The sequence below is a fragment of the Acanthochromis polyacanthus genome, chromosome 8 (assembly GCF_021347895.1).
Source record: "Acanthochromis polyacanthus isolate Apoly-LR-REF ecotype Palm Island chromosome 8, KAUST_Apoly_ChrSc, whole genome shotgun sequence".
Taxonomy (NCBI): Eukaryota; Metazoa; Chordata; class Actinopteri; family Pomacentridae; genus Acanthochromis; species Acanthochromis polyacanthus.
The window spans coordinates 18,412,999-18,428,167 of record NC_067120.1 but is presented as its reverse complement, the minus strand read 5'-3'; the positions used below and the strand labels follow the sequence as shown (position 1 = coordinate 18,428,167).

General features: G+C 40.5%; 1 protein-coding gene and 1 long non-coding RNA gene across 3 annotated transcripts in view; one reads left to right on the top strand and one right to left on the bottom strand.

The window, feature by feature from the left end:
• LOC110962629 (A disintegrin and metalloproteinase with thrombospondin motifs 20-like) overlaps positions 1–15,169 on the bottom strand; it is an 88,250-nt gene that overhangs the window by 17,949 nt on the left and 55,132 nt on the right. The window contains 10 exon segments of the mRNA XM_051951959.1: positions 10,240–10,263; positions 10,265–10,353; positions 10,356–10,416; positions 10,686–10,847; positions 12,433–12,531; positions 12,533–12,568; positions 12,570–12,641; positions 12,643–12,705; positions 13,524–13,658; positions 13,660–13,689. Coding sequence (XP_051807919.1) covers positions 10,240–10,263; positions 10,265–10,353; positions 10,356–10,416; positions 10,686–10,847; positions 12,433–12,531; positions 12,533–12,568; positions 12,570–12,641; positions 12,643–12,705; positions 13,524–13,658; positions 13,660–13,689 — 771 coding nt within the window.
• Positions 255–5,956, top strand: LOC127535071 (uncharacterized). Of its 2 annotated transcripts, XR_007943721.1 has the most exons (4): positions 255–601; positions 1,479–1,545; positions 2,588–2,643; positions 3,697–5,956. It is a non-coding gene; the product is annotated as an uncharacterized LOC127535071 (long non-coding RNA). The 2 variants fall into 2 exon arrangements; XR_007943720.1 differs by having other exon boundaries at positions 259–601; positions 2,588–5,956.

Here is a 15,169-nt window from a genome sequence, read left to right as displayed (position 1 = left end):
TAAACAAATCCTTTTCTTCTTAAGTATGGTGCGGTTGACACTGCACACGCTGTAATTACCGAGGCATTTTAAACACAGGGCTGTCTCAGCTGACGGGGGACATCAAAGCCGAGGCCGGAGCTTGAGTGACTAGTCCTGAGCAGGGCAGATTCACATACCCGCTGCACACTCCCTCAAAAATGATAACAGAACTCCCTCTACCTCAGACAAGAGCAGAGACAGGCAAACATGTTGGAGCAGGGAGTGAGGAGGGGGGCTAGCCCCTCCTTAGTGCTGTAAAAGCAGAAGGGAAAAAAAAAAAGGAGGAGGAAGAAAGGAAATCGCAGCCATACGGGCTATGCTCCCCCAGCTGAACTGTATCTGCATTTCTAACGGTGGGAGAAAAGACACTATATGGCGAAGCGCTCCTCCCGCTGCCCTGCCAGGCTCATCTGTCAGCCATTAGTTAATCAGGGCTGGTAACAGCGAGCACAGAGAGCTGGCACAGCGCATGGGACCAGAGGACAGCTTCACCTCTGAGAGCAGGAGGAGGGCAAGGACTCAGGGACCCCTGCTTCACCAAGCTCCAGCTGGGTGGCTTCACTCACCGACACCCACTCAGGTAGGACCATCATACTTATCACTAGAAATGTGACAAGTTACCGTCTTGCTGCTGTTTATTTTCTCCTTAAAAATAGTAATTGCTGCATTTGTTATATGTAAAGTCTGCATGCCCTTGAAGGAAAGCTGGTGCCAGATTATTAAAAAGCACATTTTGTACCGTGACAGGATTACGCTGCTAAAATGTCTGACTCAATCTGAACTTTTATGCATGCTGTATTCTGCTGGGTGTTCTGAATGTAAGGCAAAGTTCCCAGGGTCACTTTACCATGAAGGAGAACTCCCTGAGAAAAACACATAAATCAATGAGTCACATGGGAAACAAAACACTGAGAGACAGATTTGCCCTCCCACGTTGTCCCTGCAATTAATTTCACATGATTAGGTGGGTTAAATCTAGTATAATCCGGTGAGGTTCATCTCGGGCATAATGTGGATTACTCTTAAATGGAATGACTCACCCGCTTTAGATTTGGCACTCTAAAATCAGCCGAGCAAAACAGCTTTTGTGAAACATTTTTTTCCCCATGCAGGACAAAACTTCTACAGAGAAAGACATAATTGATATTTTAAATCCACATGAAATGAATGGACACCTTAATTACTCTGCTTAGCGACTCTAAGCTAAGCAGCTCTTCCTGATTTGATCGAATTTCACAGTTCTGGAACAAATCACATAATTGAGTGCTAAGCAAACCCACCTAATTCATGCCTTTTCTGCGTGCTACGAAACCACAAAACAGGCTGTAGAGTTTTGAAAACAGATGTCTGATACTGATTAATTTAACAAAGTGTAACTTCATACAGATGGATTTCTAGCACATAAATTCTGACCGGATAATCAGACTGATATCAGATATTTCTTTTCTGTGCATCAGTGTCTTTGTCTAGGACTGGCAGACGGCAACCTCCGCCTGACCCCACCCACCGCTTTACTTACAACAGGTAAGCCAATAGGACACATGGAAGCTGTTAGGCTTCCAAGAGAAACTCTACTGTAGTTTAAATATGTGTCACTCAGCCAATAAGGAAATCAAAGGAGCTAATACTGCAGAGAACCTCACAGAGAGAAAAGTAAAATCCACAACACCAACTGACCACCTGGCTCAGATCAACTATTTCATGTCGGAAAATGTGCATTTGTTTGATCGCTGATCACTTCGGCCTCAAGCAGCGCATAAAAAACATCGCTTTGACAATAAATACGCCTTAAAGAGTGTTTGTTTGCAGATAAAAGTGGAATTTAGTGGTTTATCTTGGAGCTGAAAAATCCTCTTAAAAGCCAGAATGTAAGTCTTGCCAAATGTTAGACATTGCCAGGTCAGTCATCAGTTAATTCTAACATTGTTGTTTGAAATGCTGATATATTTTTCCATTTCAGTTTGATTCAGAGCCACAACTACAATATATTATCTGCTCACACAAGATGACACACTTCTTACAATCATACCTGATATGGTATTTTTTACCGTCTCAAAAGAAATTATTAATCATCAAGTATTGTGTTGTATATTGCCTATATTTAGTGGTTGCAAGTGAGACCACGTCCTAAAATTTGAGGGCCAAGGTTGAATTCCGATCACATTGCCGCACGCTCACAATGCAAAAGGATGGTAATGCCAAGCATATGGTAACTGTAGCTACACAGAGCCTTCAAAGGAGCTCAGTGCTGACGCGGAGCAAGAACAAACTTGCAAGTGTCGACAGCAGGAGGGGAACGCAGGATTATGCTCTGAGCTATGTGTTGTCAGACTTGTGAGAGACAATATCTTCAAACAAAGGTGCTCCTGCTAAACGTTAATTTGGCTGTACACCACATCAAGAAGGAGCACGGACGTTATAATCGGGAACTGAATGCACTTTAACATAGTGTCATGGCTTCAGTTTTTGCTTTATCAGTATCACTTTGTTCAGATGAAGAAAAGAGGGAGAAAGAAACAGCGTCACAGAACATTCAGGCTCTTCTGTTCATGGTTTTGTTTTGCAGGGAGGTTTCAGAGTCAGAAGTCAAAACAACACATGTTATCAACATGGGAACAGCTGGTAAGAGTGGCGTCATGGGGCACAGGAATGTCAAGAGTCATACATCTTTTATCCATCAGGCCAAAATAACCACCCAGACTTGGAACCACACACAGGAACAGCGTGAGATAGTAACATTTATACATGCATCTCATCTCACGCTATCCATAGTTCACTTCATCCACCAGCTTCTAGAAACTGTATGACAATTTCAATCCAACAAATGCATATTAAAATGTATACAAATGCCGAATTTAGGTATATTTTGTTTCATGCTAAAACAGCAGTGATGAATTACAGATGTGACAAGTTGATTCTGCCATCTTATTCATTCATTGTGCTGCTGATTGTGTGACGTGGAAATAATTTCCAGTTTTTGACAGACTGTCAGCTGCAGTGACCTGCTGATTGGCAAAAACTAAACAGCACATTCTGCTTTTCCCAGTAAGAGTTAGCCGTCTTTAAAGAGTTAAATAAACGACTGGTTGAGTTGGCACAAACAGTGTCTTCAGCACGGTTTCCTTTTTCAGTCAACACCACTCAGCAAAGGCACAACAAGAAATCATAAGTAAGAATGAAATGACAAAACAGCCGAGCTCTGACACTTTGTTTTCCATGACCGTGTTAAAGTCAAACATCCAGGAAATGAGTGCCACACTAAATACTGGGCAAAATGAAGAAACATGAGGGAATCAACAGAATGGAGCAAATTCTTATTGACAGAACTTAAGAAATACAAACAGCAGACCAGTTGTGAAGTTATAAAGCGGTGACCTTTAACACAGGGCATCCAAGTCTAACTATGTCTTCCTGCTAAATGTTACACAGCTGTTTTTCTAATCTGTCATCGCAACCAGCCTGCCACAGCTTGCAGAGAGGGAAGTATGGAAAAGCTCAGTGAAGTGGAAGATCCTGACCTTGTGCTTAAAAAAAACAAATTAAAAAGGAGAATCTCATTGTTACTGCACTTTATCGACTGTTTACTAAGATTGTTTATACATCGTTTTTTTTCCTTTCCCACCCAAATTCCTCCTTTCACGATCTTTTTTTTTCTAACCTTGTGCCTGATTTCAGCTAAGTCCATGGATGGCACCAAGTGTTGACGAGGGAAAATGCCTTCATCAGAGGGAAACACATCACAAAACCAAGAGAAATCAAGAGACAAGCCACAATCACTACCAAGAAATAGAGGCACTGGGAATATTCCCTTTGAGAGCATTTAGCTAAACCTACATACTTAATACAGGGGTCAGTGATCTGAAATCCAGCACCTAGTCAGACAGAATACTTCTGACGGAAATCATTCCTTCAGCATATATGTTGGCAATGTTAGACTGGTGAAATGAAAAAGAACTAGAGTAAAGACACTACCGTTCGGAAGTTTGGGGTCACTTAGAAATGTCTTTACTTTTTAAAGAAATCCATTTTTTTCAACGGAGATAACATTAAATTAATCAGAAATACAGTCTAGACATTGTTAATGTGGTAAATGACTGTTCTAGCTGGAAACGGCTGATTTTAAATAGAATATCTACATGGGGTACAGAGGAACATTTCCAGCAACCATCACTCCTGTGTTCTAATGCTACATTGTGTTAGCTAATGGTGTTGAAAGGCTAATTGACGATTAGAAAAGCATTGTGCAAAAATGTTACCACATGAATAAAAGTGTGACTTTTCATGGAAAACATGAAATTGCCTGGGTGATCCCAAACTTTTGAACAGGTTAGAGTGCATCAAAAAAGCACATTTTTGATACACCGATTAAAAATGTAAACTTTTTTGCAAAACATTCCAGTGTGTTTTAATATTTCAGAGAAACTGTGCATCAGACAATGTTCGACACACTGGAATTTTCTCACATCTGTGGGCCAGTGGCCCCACACAAGTAGAAACAGACCAGACAGGTAGCTAAGTCACACGTATGGTATCATACATACAGTCAAACAGGGGTGAGGGTGAGTACAGTAAAAGCACTGGTGGAAATGTGATGTAGAGAAGGTACGACATCACATAACAGGAGCCTTTTCTGTCAGCCAGAGTTGAAATAGAGAACTATTAGCAAGCTGTTTGTGGAAGGGAGCTAGAAACACCCAATCTATCACTGCCTCTCCCACAAGAGTGGAAAAAAGCTGCCACAACTCCATTTCAATCCATCACCTTGATAGCATCGACAGGCCTGAACAGCACCCGGCCCCGTTAGGTCTGAGCTTGTAGCCTCATGCGAGAAGACTATACATTGATCTCAAGTCTTAAAAGGCGACTCCTTGAGGCTTCAAAACACTTAGCAAGGGTTGAGGAAAAGCAGGCGCTCTCTACCTGTGTCAGAGCGAGGCCGAGCTCCTTGTCATTGGACGTAGACCTACCTAAATGCTTCCAGACTTTCATGCCCTGTCTCCTCTCATTTCATCTCACTGCATCTGCTCCGAACTCAGATAACGCACAAAACAACATCTCAGTTGGGCTTCTCTCTTGATTTCTTTCAGTGTCCTACACAAAGTTTACCTGCACCTTAATCTGCAATAAATTGTAAGGATGCAAGTGCTCCTTCAACGTATCTACATCACAGTGTGCAACATGTTCAACTTTTCTTTATGTTGTCCAACTGATAGACCAAAAAGGGACTTCCATCCCTGACATAAATGCCATGCTGTGATCTAAATATTTTGAATCTTGAGATAACATCTCACAGCATCTGGTTTTCTCTTTCCCAAGTCGTAGTGGTTTGCCAAAAGCTGTAGGCTGCAGTGCTTGACTTCTAACCAGAAAATCATCCGCTGAACTGTTTTGCTTTCTCTCAAAGGCCAAAATGAAACATTATCTATCAACTCAGTCTTAAATTAAAGCCACAACAAGAACCGAAGCTAGGGAACACCGGGAGGGACCTTTTCACACTCGCCTGGCACATGTGCAATATCAGGAAACACAAGCTCAGTGATGTCACAACCAACTGACCCCGAGGTGACAGGTTCGGAGAATGTTCCTGCCCATTGCCCTCAGGCCAAAGTCAAGTATGTCAATGTTGTGCATGTGGATTTCATTTGAAGCGGCGTGATTAGTTTGCAGACGCTCTGCTGCGATCCCCCTCCATGGGAAACACGCACTGGACAGGAAACGGTATGTTTTTGTTAGCAACAAACAGGCATAAATTACTAAAATGGTGCCTCGGTTGACAATTTATCAAACACAGCCATATTGTTGGTTTTTGCACACAGCTGACATCGACGCTGCTTTGAAGGTAATTATCATTAGTTAATGATATTTACATTCCGATAGTTTATGTTGAACTATGTGCCTGTATTCTGTCATTTGTGCAATAAATGTGATAATTGTTTTGTGTCTTTTCTTTGTTAAATGCAACAAATGTGAAATGAATACAATGGTGGCAGCCATTCATCAGTTCCTGAAGCTGTCACTGCAAGATTTTTTAAAACATGGAAGATTATTTTGAGGAGACCTCTCAGCATATTAACAACAAACTAAAGCACAGTTTCAATTGGCAGATTTGTAAAACTGTCCACATGTAAGTAAATGCTAATATCTGGAAATGCTCTCCTTGATTACATGTTTATTACAAAGCTCATTTGTGAACATATTCAAGATGATAACAACTGTATCATAGTCTACAGTAGTTGCTGTTAACGTGTCACGGTTTATTTCCATTAATTTTGCCTAAAAAAATATACATATAAAACAATGGCATAGTATATATAGAATAACCCAGACGCGATATAACAATATTCACTCACATCAGATATTTTGGGGAGTAAAACGTGTGTGGGTTCTATTTTCCAAAGAATATATTGAATGTATGAAATAACTGAAAGCTACTGCCTCAAACTGATGTGATCAACACTGGGGGTGCAAATTTTGCTTCGATGCTAAATTCTACTTTGTGTAGTTGGTATATTTTGGTGGATAGTCCAAACCGAAGAAGCCATTGAATAAGGTAAGAATCTCCCTCTGAAGCCAGGAGAAATATTTAGACTATGTTACGTAATGCAAAAAAAACTGAGACCATTTGATCTTTCTCTGGTCTCTAAAAGAGCATCAGCTCCTAAATATCAACCAATTCACCAGCACAATGTGTAAGTGGTGGGTCTATGAAATGATTGAAAAGTAAAAAAAAAAAAAAGCAGAATGACTAACTGTAATATAAGAAGTCACATAGGTAGCATTGATTTTTGCATCATATTTAAGCTTAATAATTTGGTGTGGGCTACATTATTCCTTTATACAGATAGATTTTAAGTGAATTCTTCACTGCAGATGGTAAATCACAGGTTTTGTTTTGTGGAATCTACCAATATGGTCTATTATATGTCACTTGTAACCCCGTAGTGAAATGCTAACTTGAATTACAACATCATTTGAATATGCTGCTTGAAATAACTTCATAGATGCTAACTTTCTGTCTTCTGTATATACTGGGTTTTGCTCTTGGATCTCCTCAACTAAACAACCGTTGCCAGCATGAATTAATACCAATTATTGCCGTAGTAAGAGCAATACTCTGTCAGACTGCTGCCAAATGCATCACAGAGAGCCCCATTAATGCAATGGTAAACAGATGTGCCACCCAGCGCCAAAGTCTGATTTGCACTGGGTATGTTTCTCCAGGGAGATTACAAAATAAAATGTTAAAACACGTAAAAGGAAAAGTCCTGCAGTGCTTTTACACTACGTTCTGCCAAGGTATGTGAGGCACTACAGACACTAAAGAAGCAGATTTTTTACGCAAGCCCCCGACGACTGAATTATCATAGGAATTACTGAAAAAAAGACTGCTGAAGTCAAGTGAGGGTCAAATGCTAAATACCCCATAATGACCTACAAATCAAGTGTTTGCTGTGGGCTGTTTACAGTACCTCACCTACATGATAGATGCATTGCATGCACATGGTTTACCAGAGAAGATTAGTGTACTGCAAAGCCACTTAAGGAATAACTGCTGTAGCTGAACAAAAACTGTTATCCTGTTTGAGTAATAAACTATATATTTCAACTTTGACCATTTGGGATTGCACTGTGTCTCATTTTATTTGATTTTTTTTTTCTATCTTGCAATGCTTTTCATCACGAGGCATTTTTATTTTTTATGTCTTCCTCTAGAGTACAAAGCAGTATTTGTTCATCAGTAACATATTACATTGAGAAACAACACAAATTTCACAGTTATGTTCTTTAATAGTCTTTACAGTTGGAAAAAAAAGCTAATTGAACATATTTATGTATTTTTGCATGTGAATGAAATAAATAGCAAAAAGAACAACAACGAACCACAATATGCAAAATCAAGCAGAGTTGTCCCCTTGAGTTTGTGCAACTTTGCACCACAGGGTTAAAAAAAGGAAAAAAAAAAAGAAGGGAGGGAGTAAAACTGCCATGGCTGAGAGTCTTGGTTGTAGTGGAAGTCTTCACACACTCAAACAGGGAGAAAAGCAAAAACACAAAGAGGGAGAGACTGAAGAGATCCTCACTGGGGAGGACACCAACATAAACACAGACCCGACTGCAACACTTCACCTGAAATATGTGTCATGATCATTTTATGTTGCCTGATCCAAATGTAATGCAGAGTGCTTATATGTCCACAGTTTAAAACTGCTCATTAATTGTTTTTCAGAGCCTGAATCTGCAAACAACTCAGCATCTGCATGGTGTCTGACTCCAGCACACAGTCAGACTGTATATGGTGCTGTGTTTGCCTGGACCGGTTACCAAGTTGTCACAGTTTAACTTAACTTTAATACCAGACTGAACAGCCTTCCACAGATAAACAGTTCACAAGTGTTTTGCACATATTTAGGAGCACTAATGCACCTCAACATCACTGCAGCAGGTTAAATCTGGTGTCAGCTGGTTTTTAGTTGCTTTTTATGGTGATTAAACGACAGCAGCTTCAATCTAAAACACACTGAGGAGCTAAAATATGCTCCTTGTTTTTAACCCCTAAGTTGTCCTCATTGTCGTACTGCGTTTTTTTTTTTTTTTTTATCGCTGGTCACATGACTGCAAACCCCAAAGGTTCGAACTGTTTAGGTGCATATAATGACAAATAATTCAAGTAAAGTGTTACATCAATCTAAACTGGAACACAATATTAAAGCTGCAACAATTAATAATCTGTTGTAAACAAATAAATAAGTTTCATTTGAAAAAAAAAATCCTTCAGAAAAAAAAAAAAAACTGGCCAAAGGATGAAAGACAAACAGCAACAACTGACTGTAACATAATAAAGAGGAGGTATCTGTGTGCTTAGGTTTGTTTTATGGACACGGATAAAAGCTGAAAAAGAACCATTTCCTGCACTGACAGTTTTATGCTCAGTAAGCTGCACCGATGCTACCTACCATTAACAGAATAAATAAATTCTAAGCCAGGAAATGACCTCATCTTCACAAAACCGATAAGTCACCGTTATGCAATGTTTAGTCGAAAAGCACCTTATCATAATGACAAAAGATCTGTAAAAGTTGCATTTTAAGGTTGCCATTTTTGTGGCTTTCTGCAGAACAACAGCACCAAAACTCAAATGTGATAATAGGATCAAGTCTACAGTGTACGCGTAAAATGACACATTGGACAAGCCACTGATGTTGTGACGCATCACATCACATACAACCACCGGTGGCTAGACTGTATATAAAGTGGGCAACGAGTGAAGACAGATGTTAGAATGGTGTTGGGAAGTTAATGTCTGTAATCCTTCTCTTATGGTGAAACAGATTTCGGACTTGTTTGGCAGTTCAAGGCACTTATTTTAATGCCTTTTTTTTTTAGTATCGTTGCATCGTTAATTTTTTTTTTAACTGTGACAGTGTAGATAATTTCAGACAGATCGAACCTGATGGAGATGAAACCATTCTACGTTGCATTCCACTTAAGTAAAAACACAATATCAAAAATAAGAATGAAGCATGTTTTGAAATACTTTCCTCTGTACAAACTGCATTGACTCATAGAGAGATACGAGAGGTCTGACCAAGAGCACCAGCAAAATATTAAATATTCAGTAACGAAAAGTAGCTATTTGAAAAATAAAATCATACTGTACAAAGATACATACACAAAATACACTGACAGTCATTCGTAGCTGTTCAATAAAGGTCATAATATTAACTCTTATACACAAATATACACTTGTGTACTTCGGATACAGGGTGAAGACAGCAATAACAGCAAAGAACATTTACTTCACGCCTCATATATGAAATAAATATTTTCTAGAGTTACGCCTCTACAAATACATGGCATTGTTGGACAACGCTGTCCTGATTTATAGGTTTTAATTTGGAGCCTTGGCCCAAAATGGATCCATGTGTTTTTAATGATCCCCTCAGTGGAGCAGCATTGTTTTTGTGTATTTTTTCCTTTTTTTTTTTCCATTTTAATCAGCACCATGCCACTGCAGGGCCCATCTGGTGGGCTGGAGTTGGCTAGTGGCCACCAGATACCCAGCATTTACTGTTCTTCGGTATCTCCTACAGTTTTAGGCTTAAAAACACTCTCAGCACACAGGTCTGAGGTCATGCTAGCACCACACCATGTCTACTCACAGTGACCGCACCGTTCAGTGAGGAAAATAAAGTCGGAGGAAAATTAGTACTATCGTACCGGTTTCCATGGGCGACGATGCCGAGGAGGCAGAGCCTGGGCAGGGCTGCAGGTTGCACTGCTCCATGTCAGGAGGCTTGTCCAGGATGTCACAGTTGTAGTCGTTGAGCCTCTGCCGTTGGGTCTTTGACACACCACCAAGCGAGTCCTCCTTCCTCCACCACAGGTTTGAGTACACTGAAAGGAAAGCAAGCAAAAAATCCTGTTCAGGATAATGATCACTGACTTTAAGAGACATGACTTGGAGGTTTTTCTAGAACTAAGTTTGGGCAAATGTCTGCTTTGGTATAACTGAAAAGATAAAGAGACAGATAAAAAGACAGAGAAGACTCAACCGATGATCAGGATGAAGCAAAAAAAGATCTCCGCAACTGTAATAAGGATCACGATGAGTAAGTGGAAGACTATGAGGAAAACCTTCCTCCTAATCCCACATATAAGCTCACCTCTCCCCAGACGCCGTAGTTCCACAGAGGACAGGGACCAGAGTCGCAGCTCTTAGACTCAGCAGGTTTGACCCTCTCATCACAGTAGCTGTTGCTGCGTCCATCAGCATCCTGACACACCACCACTCTCCTCTGGAAGCCTCCTGCACAGGTACTGGAACACTGGAGAGCACACACAGCATGCGGTTGTGTTTACAGGTTCATCTTAATTTATTTAAATGTATTTGAACTAAAACTGAATAGCTATTGATCTACCATATAAAGACTGGTGTACCTATGGAATTTGTATTTCTTTTGTTACTACATGACCAAACCATCACTCTTTAGGCAACATGATCACACCTGAGCAGGTTCCATTCAGCACAACGGGGTCATGAAAATACGGCTGAAAGCTCTAGAAAGCCTCGTAGACAGGTGTGGTGAGGACTTACTGTATTTACTGATGTTTAATACTTCACTGCAGGGCTTACTTGAAGACTATGGGACCTGCTTCATTAAAACTAACACTACTGCATGCTCAATGATTTCCATCCACTCATTCAAAAATAATCTTTTAACTGTAAAAACCATAATCTCACAAAACAAAAAATGACGTAACTCAGCGCAGTAAACAATCTTTAAATTTCTGCGAATCTAGCTAAGACTAAATGCAGCAGCAATATTCAAACTATCTTCCAAAGACGGAAAACAACTCCATGAAGGACTATTTTGAGCACTGAACACCACAGCCTTGACGCAGAGGGTAGGGTGGCACTCTGCCATCCATGACAAATGACACATCCCCCACTGCAATGGGGAGTGAGCGCAGTTCAGTGCTTTCTATGTGCGAGGGAGGACAGCACAGAATGAGTTGTGAACAGAAGCGCTTCCGGTCACATGAGACTGAACATCGTACAGGGATGAAAATCTCCAGGATAAGAAGAGAAACCTCCAAAGACACTATTCACTGAAATATCTATAATAGTTTCAGCAATAACATTAGTTGAGTATATTATTAGAAATGGTCATTTGTAGATATGGATGACATTGTATGAATCATCAGTGTAGCTCAACACAACACAACACACAAAAACTGTCATAAAATAGCTCCTTGGATGTGCTAACAGTGAGGCATGTGAATGTCCTTTTAGGAAAAAGTACTTCATGATCAATACTACATACGCGAAACACTTGATGTACACATAAACTACCAAAAAAACGAGTTAAAAGGAAAAATATGAACTTATACCTGACAAAAATAGCGTTATCTCTGCATCTGAAGTCAATCTGATTCAAGCACAAAAACCTCAAGAGCTTGAACTGAACCAAAATCATTGATAATGCTTCATCCCCAGCTGATTTGAGCCAAAGAATTAAGGCGTTAGAAACAACTATAAGTTGGGTGAATGTCAGCATATACATTGAACAACATATAATGCGCATACACTTGGAAAGTCCTCAGTCTGCCTTCCGATCTGTGCTTCGTGCTGTTTGTAAAGTGCTTTACCATGTATGGCGCTCTGCCCTGGGAAATGAAAAACAGCTTGCCGCGCCTCACCTCCCAGTTAATGTGTTCACAAGAATGTGTTTACAGTCAGACACACAGACCTGCTCATCAGCATGGTATACACACATGGCCTGTACGGTACATGCAGAAAACTACATCAAAGCTGTTCACACATGGAAAAGGCTCCAATAGCACAAAAGGACCGCCTCCAAGACTGAATATTTCTGCTATGTTCTTCAAAGATGACATGCTGAACATACTGCTCCCCCAGGGGCCGGTCCTCCACTGGTTGTCTGCTGAGGGTACATTCCAGCTGCTGTGCCCGGGATGGCGTCCTGGATCCTGAGGGTATCCGTAGGGCTTGGTCGTTGATGCGCTGGCGGTGGTAAACGGAAGAGCCAGGGCGCAGCGGTACACTCCTGTTCTGTGGCGGGCCTCTCATCCGGGTCACAGAAAGACTGGTCCACCGGCTTGGTGGTAGTTGGAGCAGACCACCTGTCGAGTGGTTCTTCCTGCGCCGCATGTTACTGAACACTGGGTCAGGAGAGGCACACCAAAGTGTTAGAAACAGATGTGGAAGAAAGGAGCTGTTAATTTCACAAGGGAACAACAATTGTAAAAAAAAAAAACCCAAACAACAAAAAAAAACCAGCACCACATGGTCTAACCTGATAATTCCCTTCTTCAGAAAATAAGCACTCATTTAAAGTATAGACTCAACTACATGTACTGCATTGTTGTAAGAATGATATGATGTGCTCATATGAGTGAAACATTTTGCATTTTTCTGTCTTAAATGCAAAACCATTTGATCCTATACACTCTAAATGATCAGTATTCAATTATTCCTGGCTGACCGAGGACTCCTTTCCGCTATTTCTCTAATCAGATTTGTGTGGGAGATTTCCAGGTTGTTCACAGGCCTTAGTTCAGGGAGTATCGTTCTCACTGTCTGCTCCCACGTATTGCTTCATGATGTGAAGCCCCACGAGTCTGTAGCTGTCAGTACTACTGGAGTAGAAATCAAATGAATATGACATAAATGTAATAACTTAAGAATTTGTCCTCAGAGAAATTTCATTTGGGCTTTTATATGTAAAGCAACTTTGGCTTCACACAATCACTGTAATCAATATGGCTCCACCCTCACCGCTGGTCTCTTAATGACATCAACAGTTCTGGATGGAAATCAAAGATCAAGACTTAATTGTCAGATCACAGGAGTGCCACGTGGCCCGTTTTGTTTCGGGGTGATTTGAACATTGTTGGGAAAATGAACAAAGCGATTACTGCAAGTCACCACGGGGGGAAAAACATCTGCCTGATTGGACACAGTTGGATGTTCTACTCACCAGAGACCACTCTCCGGCCTGCCACTGGCCACAGGGGCTGAAGCAGGCGGAGAACTCCGGGGGGCGGGGCAGATGGGTGCAGTGTGATTCGTCGGCCACTCCTCCCTGGGCATCCCTGCAGCTGACGTAACGCGCGCCGCTTCCCCTTACCACAGGACACCGAGCACTGCAAGGCACGTAGACACAAACAGAGCTGAGATTAAATAAAATGTTTCATGTGGAATTGAAAAAATGTTTCTCTCATGTGGCTCTTAAAGTGATTCCACTAACTGCATTATATCCGATTGACAATTATCTTGATGCATGGTGTTTATAAAATGCCCCACAACATTGTTTGGTTTCTTGTGCTGTAGAAGTTCTGCAAAGTGACAGTCTCAAATGATACAGCGAGCATGCTATATACAGAACATATAATGTACCTACGAATCAATATGACCTAAAGTAATGTGCAATTATGCATGAATACTTTACATTTAAGTAATATAAAAATGGCATGAGCAAACTTGTAAGTTGTGTTTAAGCTTAAGCTTCGGTCAAAAGGTTAGCTATTAGCTCCTTATTTCTTACAAAAGGATAGCAAAAGCACATATTTTTCAAGTTTTGATTCATCAGTTTCTCAGTGGTAGAAATTGGTAATTTTCTATGCACTTCAATTTTCAATACCAATACAACAAGTCCAATCGAAGAAAGTGGTAAAATATTGCTATAGGATAATTAAATCAACTGTTTCTTGTCCAAAAAAAGATACTGTGAGACATCATCTACTTAAAACTATTAAGACACTTTAGTCTTGATCTTTCTTTTCTTTTTCTATTTTCCTGATAAAGTTGAATTAGATTGAAATTTGTTGGTTTGCGGTTACCAAAATGAGGGTTGGGATCCTGTGACGACTTCCACAATTCAAACAAAACTTAAAAACATTTAGTAATGGCAGATTTTAGCCATACCTGTAGCTGCTATCCCCATTGCAACCTTTCCTGCTATCTCTGCTGTCTATCTAACCTGGTTCTGTCAGAGGTTTTTTTTCTCTTCCTGCTAAAGTTTTTTTAGTTCCATCCCATCATCGCTGACTGCTTGCTTTTAGGAAATCCAAAGGCAATTTTGGATTGTGGGTTCTCTGTTCTTTGTTACTCCACCAAGAAGGCACAGACGTGGCGGAGTTATGTTAGGACTGGTGTACGTTTGTCTGTTTGTCCGTCTGTCTGTTAGCAACATGACTCAAAACTGGACCAACGGATTTGGATGAAATTTTCAGGGAAGGTCAGAAATGATACAAGGACCAAATGATTAGATTTTGGCAGTGATGCAGCTTATAATCTGGAGCCACAGATTTGTTAAAGATTTCTGTATCATTGTGAGATAACAGCAGGGTGTCACTCTAACTATGACAACAAGTGAACACTACATCAGCTGCCTGCTGATGATCACATGATTACATTCCTACTATTAATTGACCGCTGCGGACTTATCGGGGCTTATCTGTCGAAAATCATACAGCGATTGAGTGGCCTTGGCAGAGTACTGCGCTCTCTGAGTGCTTTTCTTGTTTAAATTGTCTTTACCTTACTATGTGAAATGTTGTGATTCGGGGCTATATAAATGAAATTGAACTGAATTAATGTTAACATTAAACCGTGGAAATATAA